Source organism: Tachypleus tridentatus, chromosome 11 (genome assembly GCF_004210375.1).
Source record: "Tachypleus tridentatus isolate NWPU-2018 chromosome 11, ASM421037v1, whole genome shotgun sequence".
Classification (NCBI taxonomy): domain Eukaryota; kingdom Metazoa; phylum Arthropoda; class Merostomata; order Xiphosura; family Limulidae; genus Tachypleus; species Tachypleus tridentatus.
In genome coordinates this window covers 31,906,297-31,924,013 of record NC_134835.1, presented here as the reverse complement: position 1 = coordinate 31,924,013, position 17,717 = coordinate 31,906,297, and the positions used below count along the sequence as shown (strand labels likewise).

General features: G+C 31.5%; 1 protein-coding gene across 1 annotated transcript; it reads right to left on the bottom strand.

Annotated features, from left to right (window-relative positions):
* Positions 1-400: 400 nt before the first annotated feature.
* Positions 401-15,303, bottom strand: LOC143231879 (ras-related protein Rab-11A). The gene is made up of 5 exons (XM_076466655.1): positions 15,080-15,303; positions 9,450-9,645; positions 7,178-7,371; positions 2,498-2,578; positions 401-2,108 (listed from the first exon to the last, which is right to left on the bottom strand). The coding sequence occupies exons 1-5, from the start codon at positions 15,117-15,119 to the stop codon at positions 1,966-1,968; spliced, it is 654 nt and encodes a 217-aa protein (XP_076322770.1). The 5' UTR covers positions 15,120-15,303; the 3' UTR covers positions 401-1,965.
* Between the last annotated feature and the right edge of the window lie 2,414 nt (positions 15,304-17,717).

Below are 17,717 nucleotides of genomic sequence, written 5' to 3'. Positions count from 1 at the left end.
TCTTTCCATTTTTTCTCCATAACTGTAACTGAAGACAGTATTATAAAAGTAAATCAGTCACCAACATCAAGTCACAAGTTGTGTTTTCTTTCAACTGCCTTAAACTTTTCTCTTATATTCAAACTTTTGTTATTGTTTAGTTACATATTTAAGTTCATCTTGTGTGTTAGTTTCCACATTTTGTTTATTACACCCCTACAAAAAGACATACTGACACCTACAACTTGGAACCATTATTGTGGCCCAGTACGTAGAAGTCAAAGTACATCTTTGATTACAAAAACGTATTTGAAAGTAACAAAATAGTGGGCTTAATAAATAATACTATCACCCAAAATTAGAAATATTTTACTTTATTTTAAAAGTTTACCAACACAGTACTTGAAAATAACATACAAGATTTAATAAATGAATATGAACTTTTATTTGACACCTAATTAACAAAGCCTACAAACAGATGAAACAATCAAAAACATGAAACCTGCATAAATAAGTAAAGTGTTTACAGAAGGTTTGTGTTTGGAACAATTTCACTTTTCTTAGACCTAAAAGAAAGTGCACATACTTTATATCACTGTCCGATACATTTAATATTCAGTAAGGTGAAGCTTAAGAAGATATATATGTCACCGTCACTCTCAGATACTTGTTTTTAATATATCCTAAATACACATTAATGTACAGGACAGGTCTGACATTTTATGGACTATTCAAACCTAATGAACTGCACATACTTTCAAGATAGTGTCTTAAACTCCTCTGTAGGTAGCAACAAATTCTCTGTTACATGTTACAAAATACATAAGGTTAGCTTTAATTTGTACACATCTCTATTAACAGTTTATTAAACATATCCATTTACGTGTAATGACAAAAACATACCACCTACCCTACATTTGTCCTATCTTTAGTCATTAAATGTTTTGTTTAAATGTAATGACAAAATTGTATCATTCAGAATAGTTTCCATGTGACTCGCAAAAAGATTTGATTTTCAGTTAAAAATAACATTATTATTCAAAGAATGAACCAAATTTTTTAAATATTAGAGAGACCTACATTAATTAAAATTCAAAATTTTTTTTTTTTTTTTTTGGTTTGGTTGTTTTTATCAGTGTACATAGTAAAACTTTTATTTCGTTCACAAAATTTCACCACGTTTACCTGGCATCGTGAGGTGAGATATAAGAACTAAGGCTGAATATTGCTTTAGAACTTCAAAAGCAACTCTAGTCAATACTAATTACAAGAATTCAAAACACTCTGTATGTTTATATATAATTACTGAAACTACACAACTAGGTTCTTGTATCACACCTGATGCCAGTTATCCATAGTAAAACATTGTAAATAAAATAAATTTGCAACATACAACTGATAAAAACTTATGTGAACTCAGATCTTGCTGTTCTACAATGATTTCAGCATAATGATATTAAATTCCAAAACAAAACAATGTGCAATAGGCATTTACTTTCTCATTTGATAAAGACGTGCACAACTTCCAGTCATAAAAACACCTATTCGGTGAACTTGTTTCAGAGGTTCTTTAACTATTTTCTAAATCAAGTTTCTCAACAGTTAGTCTAGAATAGGAGATTATAAAACTCTCACAAGCAGCTGAAAGTAGTTAGTCGTAAAGCTGAAGTGCAGCACATTTATAATGAAAGCGCTACTAACACAAAGACGAGTGTACATAGACTGCAGGAGTTACCCCGCAATTCTAGAAACATGTACATTACAAATATAGAGAACTGTTCCACCAGTGATATTTTCTGTTTTAACAGATAATACAAGGAATTTATTTTCAACTTAAGAATAAAGGATAAGAGCTCTCTAAACAAAGGACATTGCAGATTTTTATAGAATCTGGTGAATTTAGAAGAAAAAAAATCAGTATGGCCACACATAGTTATAAATGAAAACAAGGGTGCACCATGGGAGTTTGAGACACAAGAACTTTATCTATGTCTGACAGCATTGTCTCTTACGCGTGTCCGAGCTGTCGGTTGGGGCAATGGAAATTGGTTTCACATTGTCTCCCGATGGAGACGGGTCATTATCAGTATCATTTCTGATCTGCTTCTGGGACACAATTCGATAAATTTCTGGAAACAAATAAATCCAAAGATGTTAATTTAAATTATCAAAAAAAAAAAATTTAAAAATCAAAAGTTAACCACAAAATGAAATTACTAACAAATACATATCTTAAACTAGAAACAAACAAATATTTATCAGTTCCATAGTAATATAAAACTTCTTACACAGTACCTTGGATTCAGTTTTTGTTTAATTACTGGTACAAGAAGGGTATATATTGGATTAAATTTCATTGTAGAAGTAATACTACAACAACCATTTTGTAAAATTAGTAAAGTAATACTATTACTTTTAAAACTTAACACGTAACTTCACCTATGTCACAAGCAAAAAATATATGAAGTAGTAAATACTGAGTTAGCTTAATAACACTGCATCAGTGATATTAACATACCTGTTAAGATTTGTTGAAAGGCAGCTTCCACATTTGTGGAATCCAAAGCAGATGTCTCAATGAAAGACAAAATGTTCTTCTCTGGAAAGAAATAATATTACAGACAAATTTATAAACCCAAACAACAAAATGTATTAAAGTATAACTAGTAGGCTCACTCTATCAGTAATGTACATCAGTTTACCCATCACAAGTAATAAAATGTTTTAGGACAATATGAGAAGTACTATTAACAAATAATAAATACACTGTTTAAAACACCTTAAGGCCAGCCCAAGCTGTCGGGTCAGTAACATCATCGGAAATCTGCCTTTCATTACACTTCCCAACATTTTTTGATTTTTCATTAAAGAAGTTTAGATGATACACGTCTCCTTGAAAACACAATAGCTATTTTTTAGCTCACAGTAGGCCTATAAGTCTTGAAATTAAATAAAGTTTGAGAGTGTCACTGAATTTGTAATGTGGCAAAAATTATTAATTACTCAGTGGATTGTGTGCAGCCAACTTTTATATTGATGGATTTTTTACTGACAGCTAATATTATGATTAATACATGTTCTTTCTCATTAAGTAGTAGGCACTTCTAATGAGCTTTGGAATATCACCCTGCCAGTAGTCACCCTTTGGAATGTGCCAGTAGTAAGAGCACTTCTAATGAGCTTTGGAATAGTCACTAATGAGCCTGCCAGGACCCTGCCAGTAGTAGGCACTTCTAATGAGCTTTGGAATGTCACCCTGCCAGTAGTAGGCCACAGTCACCCTGCCAGTAGTAGGCACTTCTGACAGTAGTAGGCACTTCTAATGAGCCAACCCAGTAGTAGGCACTTCTAATGAGCTTTGAATGTCACCCTGCCTCTCACCCTGCCAGTAGTCAACCCCACTAATGAGCTATTCTCAACCCCACCTATTCTGAAGGCCAACCATATGGGCAGGTCTAGAAGCCAACAAATATATAATTGTCTAAAATGGTTTCTTAAAGAAATTAATATATCCAAAACGTAGTGAAAAACTGCAAAAACAATTAACACTGACTTAACTATCTACAAGTCTATGGACACAAGACAAAATTACCAAATCCCTTAGAACTTCACAAGAAAATTTAACAGAAAACAAACTAAATGACTGTACAACATTTTGAAACTATCTGAAAAGATAGCAGAATGGTAGAAGTTAGGTGTTTTGTACATTACTACAAATTATGTATTAAATATCTTGTGTTGTTTTCAGTCTTTCTAAATGCTAAAACACAACACTAGTGTTACAGTACTTCTGTCCAAAACACAGTACCCTTGAAGGGCTACACTCTCTCCAATATCTTATGACAGGCTTCAACAAACCCAAGGTATATCACCATGGAAAATAGAATTTTATGAATATTTTCTCCAATTTTATTCATACACAGAAATATGCCAAATATAACTCAAATCAAGAACAGTTCCAGGCTCTTATAAGTCCAGAACTATACTTACATTCTTTGAGTCCAAATTCAAACTTTGTTTCTAGGATTTTAACAATGGATTCTGACTTCATGTCTTTCCAGGAATGAAGTACTGTGGTTTCACAACAAGCTACTAATTTGTGAATCATTTTGTGTTTCTTCTTTCTCTCAATTCAACCAGTGTGCATCTTTAGACTTAAGATAGGACTAAATACAGTTAGTTTAGGCAGTACTATCAGGTGGTTGTTGATATCGTGGATCACTATCATGTGCTCTTTGTTGTGAAAGTAAATAAATACAGTCCACATTTCCCAGTACAAACAGTAGTGAAATTAAGTTAGATGCACCAAAAGGCCTTTACTTATTAGCACACAGTGTTGTAGTGGTGAGTAGATTAAACCTATTTTGAAACAACATACTGTGATAACAGTAGTTGTATTTTCTTCATCCAATGCAAGTATCCACCTAACTTGTACATATTTAGTCTACTATTTTAATAAGTTAGATTGAATAAGCAGGTTTTGATAAGTAAAATGTCATTTTGGTATTCAAAATATTTAGAAATAAAGTTGTATATAACAAAGAACATGTAAATTACAAATGAACAAATATGATTAAAAAACAATTACCCCAAAACAACCAAGGCCATATTTTCACACTCCACAACTAATTAGTGCACAAATTGGTTATTTCACCTTTAGTGAAGTTTTGTTGGAGTTCTCATGAAAGTCAATACTATCATATACTAGGTTATGAATTTATTATTTTTTTAAAGATTTATTTTCAACTTCAAATGTTAATATTTAACTGATATTTTATTATCAATCAAACAGGAAAAAAAAAATAGCACTGCAGACACTTGTCTGAGGAGTAATTCCAATTTTTAACCCTGCAACTTCTGTCCTAGGACTAATTTTTATTTAACAGTTGCTTCCAAACTTTTATGCCTGACAAAAATTGAACTTTATTTAACTCCAATTATAATGTAACACTTTGAATGATCAGTAAAAACCAGCATACCCAGAATCACTAATGTTGTACAACTTCCCTTACGTAGGACTTGTTTTCTCTGAGAAAAAGTAAAATTCACCCAAATAGTATTTATACTAAAGCTAGGTAATTAAACTGAATACCCACAAGCAGAGTTACATTGGTTACTTTCACGTAAAATAATCAGTTAATTAAGTTTATGATTAAAATTATTAACATCATAAAAATAAACCAATTGAAATTGTTGTTTCTGATTATTGTGTTTGGTTAATCTAATAATGATTAATAACAATTGTAACTCTAATGACAAACAAATAATTACTTACATCATAATTAGCATTTACGGTTATTCAAACAATTGAGTAACCAAAATAACACTATTATGATTTTTCATTAATCACCTTTAATTAATTAAATTTTTATCAAATTAATCAGTTAGGCTAAAGACTGACAAAAAAAAAAATAATGAACTGCCCTAAATCAGGTTTCAGTTATTAATATTTTTAAATATTCCAATTCTATCTGAGTAAATCACAAAACTGCCATTATGATTGTACACTGTTAAACACAAAGCTATCTAATGGGCTAACTGCGCTGTAACCCTCTTCAGGTATCGAAACTTAATGGTTAGTAAGCAATTTGTTTTTTTCCTACTTTGATTATGGCCACTGCATACCCTATTTTTGTTTTTTGTTGTTGTAACGTAATAATAACTTGCGAGTTAAATTAGTAATTAGACTATCATTTAATCACGTAGCAAATTCCACTAATCAATCAGTCCTAGTTTAAGCTGTATCCTCTTAAATGCAGAAGTGTTTTACTTAAGGAATATCAAATGCCAAATTGGTAATAAATCATCACAGGTCTAAAATAACCACCACACACTTCACATCCCTTTGCTTTGAAGTAACCCAGCACCCTTTAAATTAAATGTTTATGCATTTATTCTAATTTAATATCAAATGTTTAAGTTCATTAACCAGTGACACCTGTAATTCATGAAATAAACTATAATAATTACTAAGCCCAAAAGTTTCATTTGTAATAAAACTGACTGATATTAACTTAATAACAAATAATGTTACAGAGATAATTAAAATAAATAAAACAAATTCCAGGCTATGATTAACTGTAATATTAAAATACATGCAACAAATCAATGTCCCTTCAGTTAACTTCATACACTATAACCAATTACACTGCACAACAAAGTTGTGAATAAACACCTGAACTAAGTACAACTTCTAATAAATAATACAGCTTTAAAGAAATGCCTAAACATTACACACACACACACACACACACACACACACACACACACAGTGTGCTACTCAGATTTAAAAAAAACTGTGACAAAATCTAAAGCAAAAATAATTTTGGCAAATCACTTAAGAGAAACAAACGTTTTCAATATACACTAGAATTACGTTCACTAAAAGAGCAGTAACTAATAATCAAAACTTAATTTATTAACAACTACCAGTTAGATCAAAACAGAATAAAATAGCATTACTCAAAAGCTAATACAACACAACATGGAGACTGATGTTCCAATGGATAAAAACAAAAATCAAGATTTCAGAAGTGTTCAGTATATTTATAGATAAGTGTTTTTAGTTTGGCTAATCATTACCTGCTTTAAAACACAGATTTTCTTTACTAATTTTATCTGATTCAAGTCCAGATTTGTAAGTACTTAGTACCGGTCTTCCTATTATGGAACACTGTCAGTAACACATGAAGGTTCTTTTCTCTGTAAAAGTATGGTCAGCTCTTCCTTGGTGTAATTGATTGAGATTTACAAAAGGAAGAGAGAAGGCATATGTTTAACATAAAAATGAAAAGTACATATTGAGCAAGTCTTTTTCATCTTTGTTTTGAATTTCACATAAAGCTACATCAGAGCCATTCTTAATCTAGCAATAAAAGACCAGAGAGAAGGCAGCTGGTCTTCACCACCTGCTGCCAACTATTTGGCTACTATTTTACCAGTTAATAGTGGGACTGAGTGTCGCATATCGAGCATGTTTGGTGGGATGGGAATTAAAAACCCACAACACTCAGATTGCATGTCGAGTGCTCTAAGCACTTGGCCATGCCAAGTCAAAATTCAGTCAGTTATCTCAACAAAAGAAATGTTACATATTACACAGTATATGTAGAAATGTTTGCAGTGTGTCTGCAAAAAGCTATTTCAAAATATGCCTACTAAATGAACGATGTAAAAAACATAAACAAATTGTCCTAACCAGCAAAGGCCCTGGCCTCATCAGTTGGGACAGCTCTCAAGTGTCGTAAGTCACTTTTATTACCAACTAACATAATAACAATGTTCTGATCGGCATGATCTCGTAGTTCCTTAAGCCAACGTTCCACATTCTCATAGGTTAAATGTTTAGCAATATCATACACTAGTAGAGCCCCAACAGCACCACGGTAATATCTGAAATTATACAAATAATACATTACGTTAGATCATTTAACAATACACTTAACACCACTAATTCAGACAGAAAAACAACATGCATCCAGTTTGAAGTTAACTGGTCACTTTAATGAAAAAAATTCAAATTTTAGCATTTCATTGGAATATTGTATATTTTACTCATGACCAGTATGCAAAAGGTTAAAGTTCAACTTGATCTTTTCCTAGTGGTGCCAAATAAAGCAAGTTCAACTTATAAAAGCTCAATTTAAGCTTTCCAGTATTGTTCAAAAGGTAACTATACATTTTATCACAGGGATAGTCTATAGTGTTTTCAAAGAACTAATTATATGAAAATATATTAATTCATTGAGAAACTTTATCATGTGGTAAAAAATCTATTTGCTCATTAGTTTAAGTTCTCAGTAATTTTATTCATTAAAAATTAATAAACAGTCAGTGACAAAAGTTAAGGGTATGATAAAAAAAACAGTTTATAATAGAATAATAATATTTTATAGTTTGTAATACAAGTTGCATTATCTCTTTCAAGACAACCATTATACTTGTAGTCTTACACAATTAATTTAGTAGAAATAATAGACTTGAGAACTGATTGATTTTTAGATCATAAATATTACATAATAATCAAGTATGAAACTATTATGTGATGTAGTTAATCTATCACAACCAGTCCCAATGACTGCCAATTCAATAACATCACAAACTCTCCAATATAACACTAGCTACACTACATACTGTACAAAGAATGAATAGCATAGTTGCTATAATATTGTTTATCTGAAAAAAACTACATCAACATTAACTTGACTGCTATAGTAATGGGTATACCTTAACTTGTGAAAAAATGGTTATCTCCATAAATTGGGGCTGGAGTCAAACCTTATACATTGTGCTATTGCAAGACACACTGATAATGGACTGTGCTGAGACTAGAGGAACTGGCATTAATCATTCTCTTTCAAACAAAATATTATATGGCTTTTATACACAAAACATCAGGTTTTTGAAACAAATATTTAAAGTTTTTTTGCTAATTTATTTATTTCAAAACATTGACTACTCAGCATGCAAAGTAATTTCTAATTTAAGATTAAAAGTACTTTTATGTATCAGAAAAAGTTTCAAATTCCACATGTGAAATCTTAATAACCTCCATTATATTCTGTTATTTTCACTGTTGAATCAGAATCTCTGTACATCTTCTGTGGATTTCACTGATCTCTTTACCACCATAAAAAAATTTGGAAATGCATACAAATTATGTTTTTTATTTAACTCGAGAACACAAATACTTAGTTTAAAGAGCTTTAATATCATAACATTATATATTTATTGCTGGCTAACATCACAGAAGCTACGATGATGAAGCCCACATGCACTCATATTACCATATCCAAGAATATACCACTGACCTTTACAGAGTGACCTGTCTTGGCTATGTTTCAGTGGACTAGTATTTTATTACAATTTTCCTTAAAAAAATTGAAAAGTATATAAAGTACAGCAAACAATCATCTTCTAATTAAAAATTGAAATGAGAAAAATACAAGAACTAATTTGAAGATTATAGACAACAGCATATAGCTACTGAAATCCAAATGCAACCTTATTTTTCATAAAGTATTACACGTTTACAAAATGTTTTGGCTTATTACATTTGGACATGTGCAGTTAGTTTATGTAAACCATAATTTTTTTTTAATGTATATAAATTGTGCATTTTATTATTGCAAAGCCACATTGAACTATCTGCTGAATCCACCCAGGGGAATCAACCCCTGATTTTAGCGTTGTAAATCTGTAGACTTACCACAGTACCAGTGAGGGACTATAAATAAATAAAAATACACGAGTGTATTTCAATAGTGCATTAAAGTAACAATAAAATTCTATAGAACAACAAAATAAAAAAGTCTTCAGTATAATTCACTATCCCTTGTAACATACACGTACTTGTTTAACTAAGTACTCAAAGCTCTACATCATGAATTATTAATCTGTATTCAATTATTGCTTCAGTACATCTGGAACTATTCACTACATTTCAACCTATAACACATAAAGTCACTTACGCACTGGTGATAGCTCTATATCTTTCTTGTCCAGCAGTATCCCAGATCTGGGCCTTAATTGTTTTTCCATCTACCTGTATACTTCGGGTAGCAAATTCCACACCAATGGTGCTCTTACTTTCCAAATTAAATTCATTCCTCGTGAACCTGGAGAGGAGGTTACTTTTTCCAACACCAGAGTCTCCAATCAAAACAACTGTAAAATAAGATCTTTGTACATATATTTAATATACAAAACAGCAACTAGAGGATAATCCAGCTAAACAGTGTGGTAAATATGTTTACATTAATAATCATTTGAGATTTGTACTATAGGTGAATACTAAAAGCATAATGGTTCCATATACGTGCAGTGAATCAAAACTGGTTGCAGTTTAAATGTTAGGTTGTCCAGAAATAAATATCATTTCTGAACTACAAAGTTTGGAAAAGTATAAACCAGTGTTGTAAAATATGCTTTTTTCAAAGTAAACACCATTTGCTTCAACACACTTTTGCCAATGTATAATGATACTGTTTATGTCCCTGCTGTAGAAATCAAAGTTTTTATGATCAATGAACTCCCTGAAAGCTTCTTTTGCAGCTGCCTGGTTTTGAAAACATTTATTGTTCAAAAAGTTGTCAAAGTGCTTGAAAAAATGAAAATCTGTAGAGGAAAGGTATGGGGAATAAGGTGGATGAATCAAAACCTCGATTCCCAATTCATTCAATTTTTGGATCATCCTTGACAGGTCTCATAATGCAGATGTTGTTGATCTTCAGTCAACTCAAGCAGGAACCGCTTACCCAATATTTTCATCTTTCCAATTGCACTCAGGTGGTTAGCAATGCTTGATTTGCTTGTGTCTAGCTTTTCTGCAAGCTCATGTACTGTTATGCGAGGGTCTGTCTCATCTGCTTCCCTTAATGTGCTTTCATCTAAAGATGGCTTCCTTCCATGACCTTCAGGGTCTTTAAGACTTTCATCTCCATGTCAAAACATTTGGAACCAGCACTGAACTGTACATTCACTAACAGATCCATAGCTGAATGCCTGGTTGATGTTTCATGTAGTTTTGATAGCTTTGCATCCAAGTTTGAAATAACAGAGGAAAATCAGATGAAAGTCCTTCTTGTCCATGCTGCTTTGGGGGTTGTGAAACTTACTCTTAGCTGAAACAGCAAACTATTAAGACACCTTGTAAGTGGCAAATGTTAGATTAAACCAACCAACCAACAATAATAAAGTTACTCAATATTCAGTTTTAAATGTCATTGTGAAAATTCTGACGTTTATTTCTGGGCAACCTAATATCTATTACTTGTAACTGCCTGTGCCAAATATTTTCAATTCTAAAATATCTTCTTTCACTGGGTATCCGATGACAGCAAGAAATATGCAAATACCTCTGACATTTTTAATCAGAAGGTATACTTCACACCATCATAAATTAAAATTTGTACTTTAAAGCTGTATTTGTGACTTCACATTTGTAATATGCATTGCATTCAACATTTGCTTTTTTTTTTTGATATATATAGATCTAGTGAATACTTCTAAATTTAAAATTATCATACTAATGAAATTTTACAATGATGGATGCTAAGGTTTATCAAAAGTTTATCTGTACAAGAGAGAGAAAGACTAATTAACTAGATTTAAATATAGATGGGAAGAAGCTAAGGCTGTTTGTTATTAATAGAGTCTCGAAAAACTGTCCCCTTTCCACTAGTGATATGTCTCAGGTTCAATGCTTTGGTTATTCATATTCCTTGTTCACATTAAGGATACAGAAAAGAACATAAGTAATAATGTTTGTTGATGACCTGAAACTCTGACATTGTATGAGAATGTTGAGATAGAATGACTTGGATCAATTGGCAAGTCTGATGAAAGTACACAGTTAAGCCTAAAAGTTCAAATAGTTAAATTACTTAAAGTTAATAAAGTTGCTAATAAAACTATTATATAGTTGAAGGAGATACCTCAAATAATTCAAATGATGCCTAGATCAAACAACTAGCAAACAGTTGCTAAAGTTTTACTTGCAATTTAAGTAAGTTAAATGAATATCTGAGAAATTAGTTTTAGCTATACGAAGTACAGATGGGAAGACTCGTTAAATAGTGTGAATTTAAGAAACTGGAAGGCTTGACATGCAAGTAGACAGTAACTCAAATCATGGAAACAGTTCATAATTTATCATAGTAAAGTTAAGAGAATTGTACATGTGTGTGTGTGTGTGTGTGTGTGTGTGTGTGTATATACATAGACACAACTAAAACAACACAGAGAGGTCAAAAGAGGTAATTCTTTCAATATACAAATCACCAGTTAGACCTCATTTGGAAAATTTCAGGCAGTTTCAGTCTCCTTATATAAATGAATATTCAGTCACTGAAAAGAATTCAGCAGAGTAAGGCTACTGTAGGATAACTGTAGGGATAGAAGGGTTATCTTTACAGGGATAGTTTAAGATCTCTCAACTTATTTTAGTATCGTATTTTCTTACTGACATTTACATGACTGGGCAGAGAATCAATGTGACAGGAACCTCTAATTTTTGTGAACAGCCTCTGCCAGAATACACTACAAATCTTTTGTTATGGCTCACAAAAAGTTGCTTTATCATTTAACAATTCATGTCAATTATGAAATAACAGTATGATAATACTTTTCATTGGATGAGATAGATTTGTTAGGCTTAGTTATAGCATTTTGCATTCAACCATACCAAGATTCATTATATTTACATTAAGCCTTACTGAACTAACTAGTTTCCTGAATGGGTGAAGGAAATTGCTAAAAATAAATGTACAAAAGTGAATACAAAATGGGTTTACAACATATCACACATTAAATAAAACATTAACAGTTGAGAAACAGTCTTACTGATCATTTTGGAATAAAAGTTATTTTTATTGTATGCTAGCAGTTGCAAACAGTGAAACTGTATGTGGGGTGTTTTGTGAAATCAAAGAATTTAATTTTACAAAATAAACTTTATTGAAATGTTTTGCAATAACATGAAAACACAAAAATCAGTACTGAAAAACTGTAATAAAGTTAAGCCTTTAACAGTTTCTTAAAAAACATCTTTTCCCCTTGTTAAAATTTATACAAATATCACAAGCAAGACTGGCATTTTATTTTGATGAAGTTACATGACCTGTAGAAAATTCATGTAACATTTCAAACAATTTCAACCAGAAAATGAATTTTTCAATATAATTGAAACAAATAAGAGGTGGGTCAAACCAACATGCCCAGGCTTGTAATAATTAAAAGGAAATCAAATATTTTCTGAAAAATAAAATGGTGAATTTAGATTATTTTTCAAGGACAACCTTGAAAAGGACCAAATGGCCCTTGTTGTCTATATGCTATGTTAGTTGTCAGTAAGCTTCTGTCAAGGTTAAGAGAAATTGTGAAAATCTTACTTAAGTTTCATACATCAAAATTTGGCTTTAAATGCTAGATTAAATGGGAAAATTATTTAAAAAACAACAGAAATATGAAAGTAAAACACTCAGGGGTGAAGAGAATTATCTTTGCAAAGACACTGAGGAAACAGATTTTTTAACCTCTTTACACTGGAGAAATTGCTGATCGTTGAACATAACACTCCTACTATAAAGAAACATACAATCATTCACAGCTGTCCATTTACACACACATACTCCCCACAAAAAAAGCACAAATGAAACCCATTCTTTACTCTTCAGATAACCACTGTTTCTCTCTTGTAAGGTACTAGTCACACCCATCACACTGTTCAAAAACAAAAATAAAGAACTTTGAAACTAAACATGATATACTCCTCACTATCAATAAAATAATGGAGTCTGTTGCCAGAAATAATTTATAATAGAAACCTCAAAAACTGACTTGTAATTAGCAACTCTATCAATAGTTTTAGAAAAGGAATTTATTGCCTTACTGACTTGGAATTTTTTTTACAGGGCTTCTATTTACATTTATTGACTAAAAGGGTATATGTTAACTTAGAAAAAATATTCAAAAGTGCTTCCACAGAAAAAAATTAATTTCAGTACTAATGGACAATGTAAGTAACTAACTCATCTCTTAGCTTCATCACTCACAATTGAGCACCACCTTAATGATTTGAGTGACTTTGCCAACAACCTTTGTCATATATTGAGTGGCTTCTCTTCTGTATTGAATGTCTAATCCACATTATGATAACTTGAGTGAATTATATTTAACTTTTGTAATTAACTCTTAAAGGTCATTTGCTAAATATTTATCTAGCCAATTAATCCAACTCATTACACAGCACTTTATTGTCCCACAGATAGAAATGTCCAAAAGTTAAATTCATAAGCAAACTTTAGTAATAAGCTACTAACATATTCAAAAAAATATAAAAGATTAGCAAGATTTCCCCTTCATGTTGACATTCATTTTGGTTTCTCCCCCTACTTTAGTGTATCAACATGCTAAATGTATTTCACGCTTCATATACGTGTAGCCGACACGTTAATTTAAGAGAATATTGTTAGTAAGTTTGCACAATTTCTTATGGTTGCTTCATTTCCCATTGTAAGCCTAAATGCAGGTTCTTTTTCTATTAATCATCAGCTTATGAAATAGTTTACCTGATTATTATTATGAATATCTTTGTCAAATTATTGGATATAAACATGGATTTGGAAAAACAAGAATAAAAAATTAGCTGGTTCTACTTGTGGATAAAGTGTGACCTCATTAGGTCAAATGGCCCTTTGTCTTCCAGTCTGTTTTGTTTTTTTGCTTTGCGTTTTGATGTTCTGAAATTAAATATCATACTCAAAACAAAATTCTTTTTTTATCATATAAAGATATACTTTCAAACAATATATGTCTCACTGCATTTCTATTGCATAAAAAAACAAATACATTTGTTTCACCAGTTTTGTTAGAGAGAAGGATCCTAAATTAATGTCTGTATGGCATACAGATCTCAAGTTAACTATTGCACTAAAAATAATTCTAAAGCTTTAACTTTTAAGGCACTTCCTAAATTTCATTTTCAAATCCAAAGCATTTTGCTCATGTTCCTTACAGTAATATTTGCTTGTGATTAGGCCAAAACTACAAATTGGACTATCATGAGAATCAACCCCAGTTTTCAGCGTTACAAGTCCTCAAGCTTATCAATAAGCCATCTAAAGTATAAAATAAAATCTGACTTGAAAGTTAAAGTGATTTACTATTATTTACAGCTCTACTGTAAAGTATAATTGCATCACCATACCAGCTCAGGTCTAAGTTCTCAATAACTATAAAATACACTTAATTTTCACTCTTATTAAATTTTTAATCGTTATACTGTATTATTATATTAATAAATATACAATATATGATACAATATTAATAATGCCACAAATTCCACAATTACTCGTCTTTGCAAATTCCCCTTGAACCTTACTTAGATTTTGATCTAACTTCTAAGCACAATACAACTTTGTTTTCAAACTACACAATCCGATTAGGCTTAACCTGTTCTTAAAAGTTTTACTTTGAAACAACTACATGGATTTTATTTAGTTGAGCTTTTAACCTAATAAAGTCGAAGTCCGAGTAAATTATATAAATAATTAAATTAATTATAAATTGTAATGATAATTTATAAGTAACGTCCACTTACCTTTAAACAAATAATCGTATTCATCATCCTTGTTTCCCATTTTATAAAATTAAGATTCCTAACGTTATAAATTGTAATTTGAAACAGAAATTTAAAAATATTTTAAATAAGGTAAATACGTATAAATTGTCTAATTACTTCTTTTCTGCAACCGGAATAAGCCTAAAATTAAGCCAACTCCCCTCGAGTATTTTTTATTATCATCAATATTAACGATACTAACGCCACCAAACTTCCTTTTTCATTAGTTACAACATCACAGAAATGATTACAAAGTACAGGAACAATAAGATTACATAGATGTAGGAAAAGTGTTGAAGAAATATCGATTAAGAGAGATTTATTTTTATCGTTGAAAATAAAAATGTTGAGCTAGATGCAACACTTTCTGGAGCAGTATTGTAACGTATAATTATTAAATGACTGTTATTTGCAAGACAAGAACAGAAACTATTAGGATGAAAGGTAATGAAAATAAATTAATACATCACAAAAAAAGTTTATTTTTTTGCGTGACATTTCAGACAGACGTCTTTCATCAGGCAGTAACCACCGTTATGCATAAAAACTACTTTAACTAAAGTATAGTTAATCACTAATTACCAAAAATAAGGTTTTGTAACAACGAGGTGTGAATAATGAATTATAGTGAATTCATAGTCCTGAATGAAAGGCCTCACCCAGTCCACCAACAAAGAAGTGAGTGGGCTATGTGATATAAACATCACTAAATAGTTAAAATTAATTTTATTCAATATTTTATGTTTTTGGTTATCACAATTGATGTATCAACGAAACCGTAAATATATATAAAATACCTGTATCTTCGTATTATTTTATTTATACTTTCTGGTTAGTGATTAAAATGTAAACTGAGTACTAAAGCTACGAACCCACTCACAATTCTCAAACACCTTTTATCAGGTGGTTAGGGCGCTACTAAACCTTTTATAGTTCTATCATAAGGAGAACTCGCTCCCTTATATATATTTACAAGTCAGTGATGTGTATGTCACTTGGCTACCTTTACTAACAGTAATTTAGTTTAAACTATATCTTCAAACATTTCTTGATCGCTAGCTCTTATCTCTAAACATTAAACTACAATAATGTATACCGTATCAAAACATTGGTAATATATGACAGAAGTGTACTAACATTAAACACATATTCTAGTAAGAGTATGGATAATCATTAAAGTAGCTGATGTCAAAGATTGATTTATTTCTTGGTTGGTTTTAATTTCGAGCAAATCCACTCGAAAGCTTGTTTGTTTGTTTTGGAATTTCGCACAAAGCTACTCGAGGGCTATCTGTGCTAGGCGTCCCTAATTTTGCAGTGTAAGACTAGAGGGAAGGCAGCTAGTCATCACCACCCACCGCCATCTCTTGGGCTACTATTTTACCAACGAATAGTGGGATTGACCGTAACATTATAACGCCCCCCGCGGCTGGGAGGGCGAGCATGTTTGGCGCGACGCGGGCGCGAACCCGCGACCCTCGGATTACGAGTCGCACGCCTTACACTCGAAAGCTATCTGAGCTAGCTGTCCATAACTTAGAAATTATAGACTAGTCAACACCATCAATCGTCAACTGTTGGACTACTGTTTTACAAACGAAAAGTGGGATTAACTGTAACTTATAATGCCCTCATGGCTGATGAAAGAGCATGTATGATGACGGGATTTGTAAGATAGCAAACAAGTTGACTTGTTAGTTTCAATAAAAATATCTTCAAGTATAATGCAAAAAGGAAAAGAAAAATATAGTGACAACCAAAGAACTAATAATTTTAAAATTACAGATTATTGCGATTGCTAGTATGTGTCCTGGTTATAATTCAAGACTGATTTATATGTAAAAACGGCTGGTTTGGGTTGAGAAAATTTTTATTTAAAGGAGCAAACAACGTTTCAACTTTCTTCAGTCATCGTCAGGTTCACAAAGAAAGAAAGAGGTAACTGACCAATAGAAGACCACATGTTTGAAGGGGGTTATGTAATTGAGTGTAGGAATGTAGAGGGCGTGCTTAGATGTTTGATTATATTTATTAATATAGGTTTAAAAGTGTTCCTTTGTATTGTTTTATTTTGGGCTTGAGTTGTTGTATAAATAAGGCTTCTTTAATTTTGCGTTTGTTTATGTTTGTTTCTTATTTGGTATTTGGGTGTTTTCTACGGTTATGTTGTGTTTATTTGATGTAGAACTCTATATCCGAGACCCTAACCCATCAATAGACATTCCTAGCAACCAATTAGCAACTCTCATAGAATTCACCACAATGAAGACAAACTTTATGTTCAACAACCACAACTACAATGTACATACAAACAAATGGCCTAAGCAGGGGCAATCCAGTATCATCAGTTCTAGCCAATATTTTTATGACACAAGTTGAAAAAAAAGCAATTAACACAGCATTACATCCACCACTATACTGGTACAGATATGTAGACGACACGATTGCGGGATTCACATCTACAGATCACACACTTAATTTTTTTCAATCACATTAACTCTATACATCCCAACATTAACTTAACATGTGAACAGGAAGAAAACAATCAAATATCATTTCTTAACCTCAAAATTACAAGAACCGACACACAATTTAAAATAGAAATCCACCGAAAAAT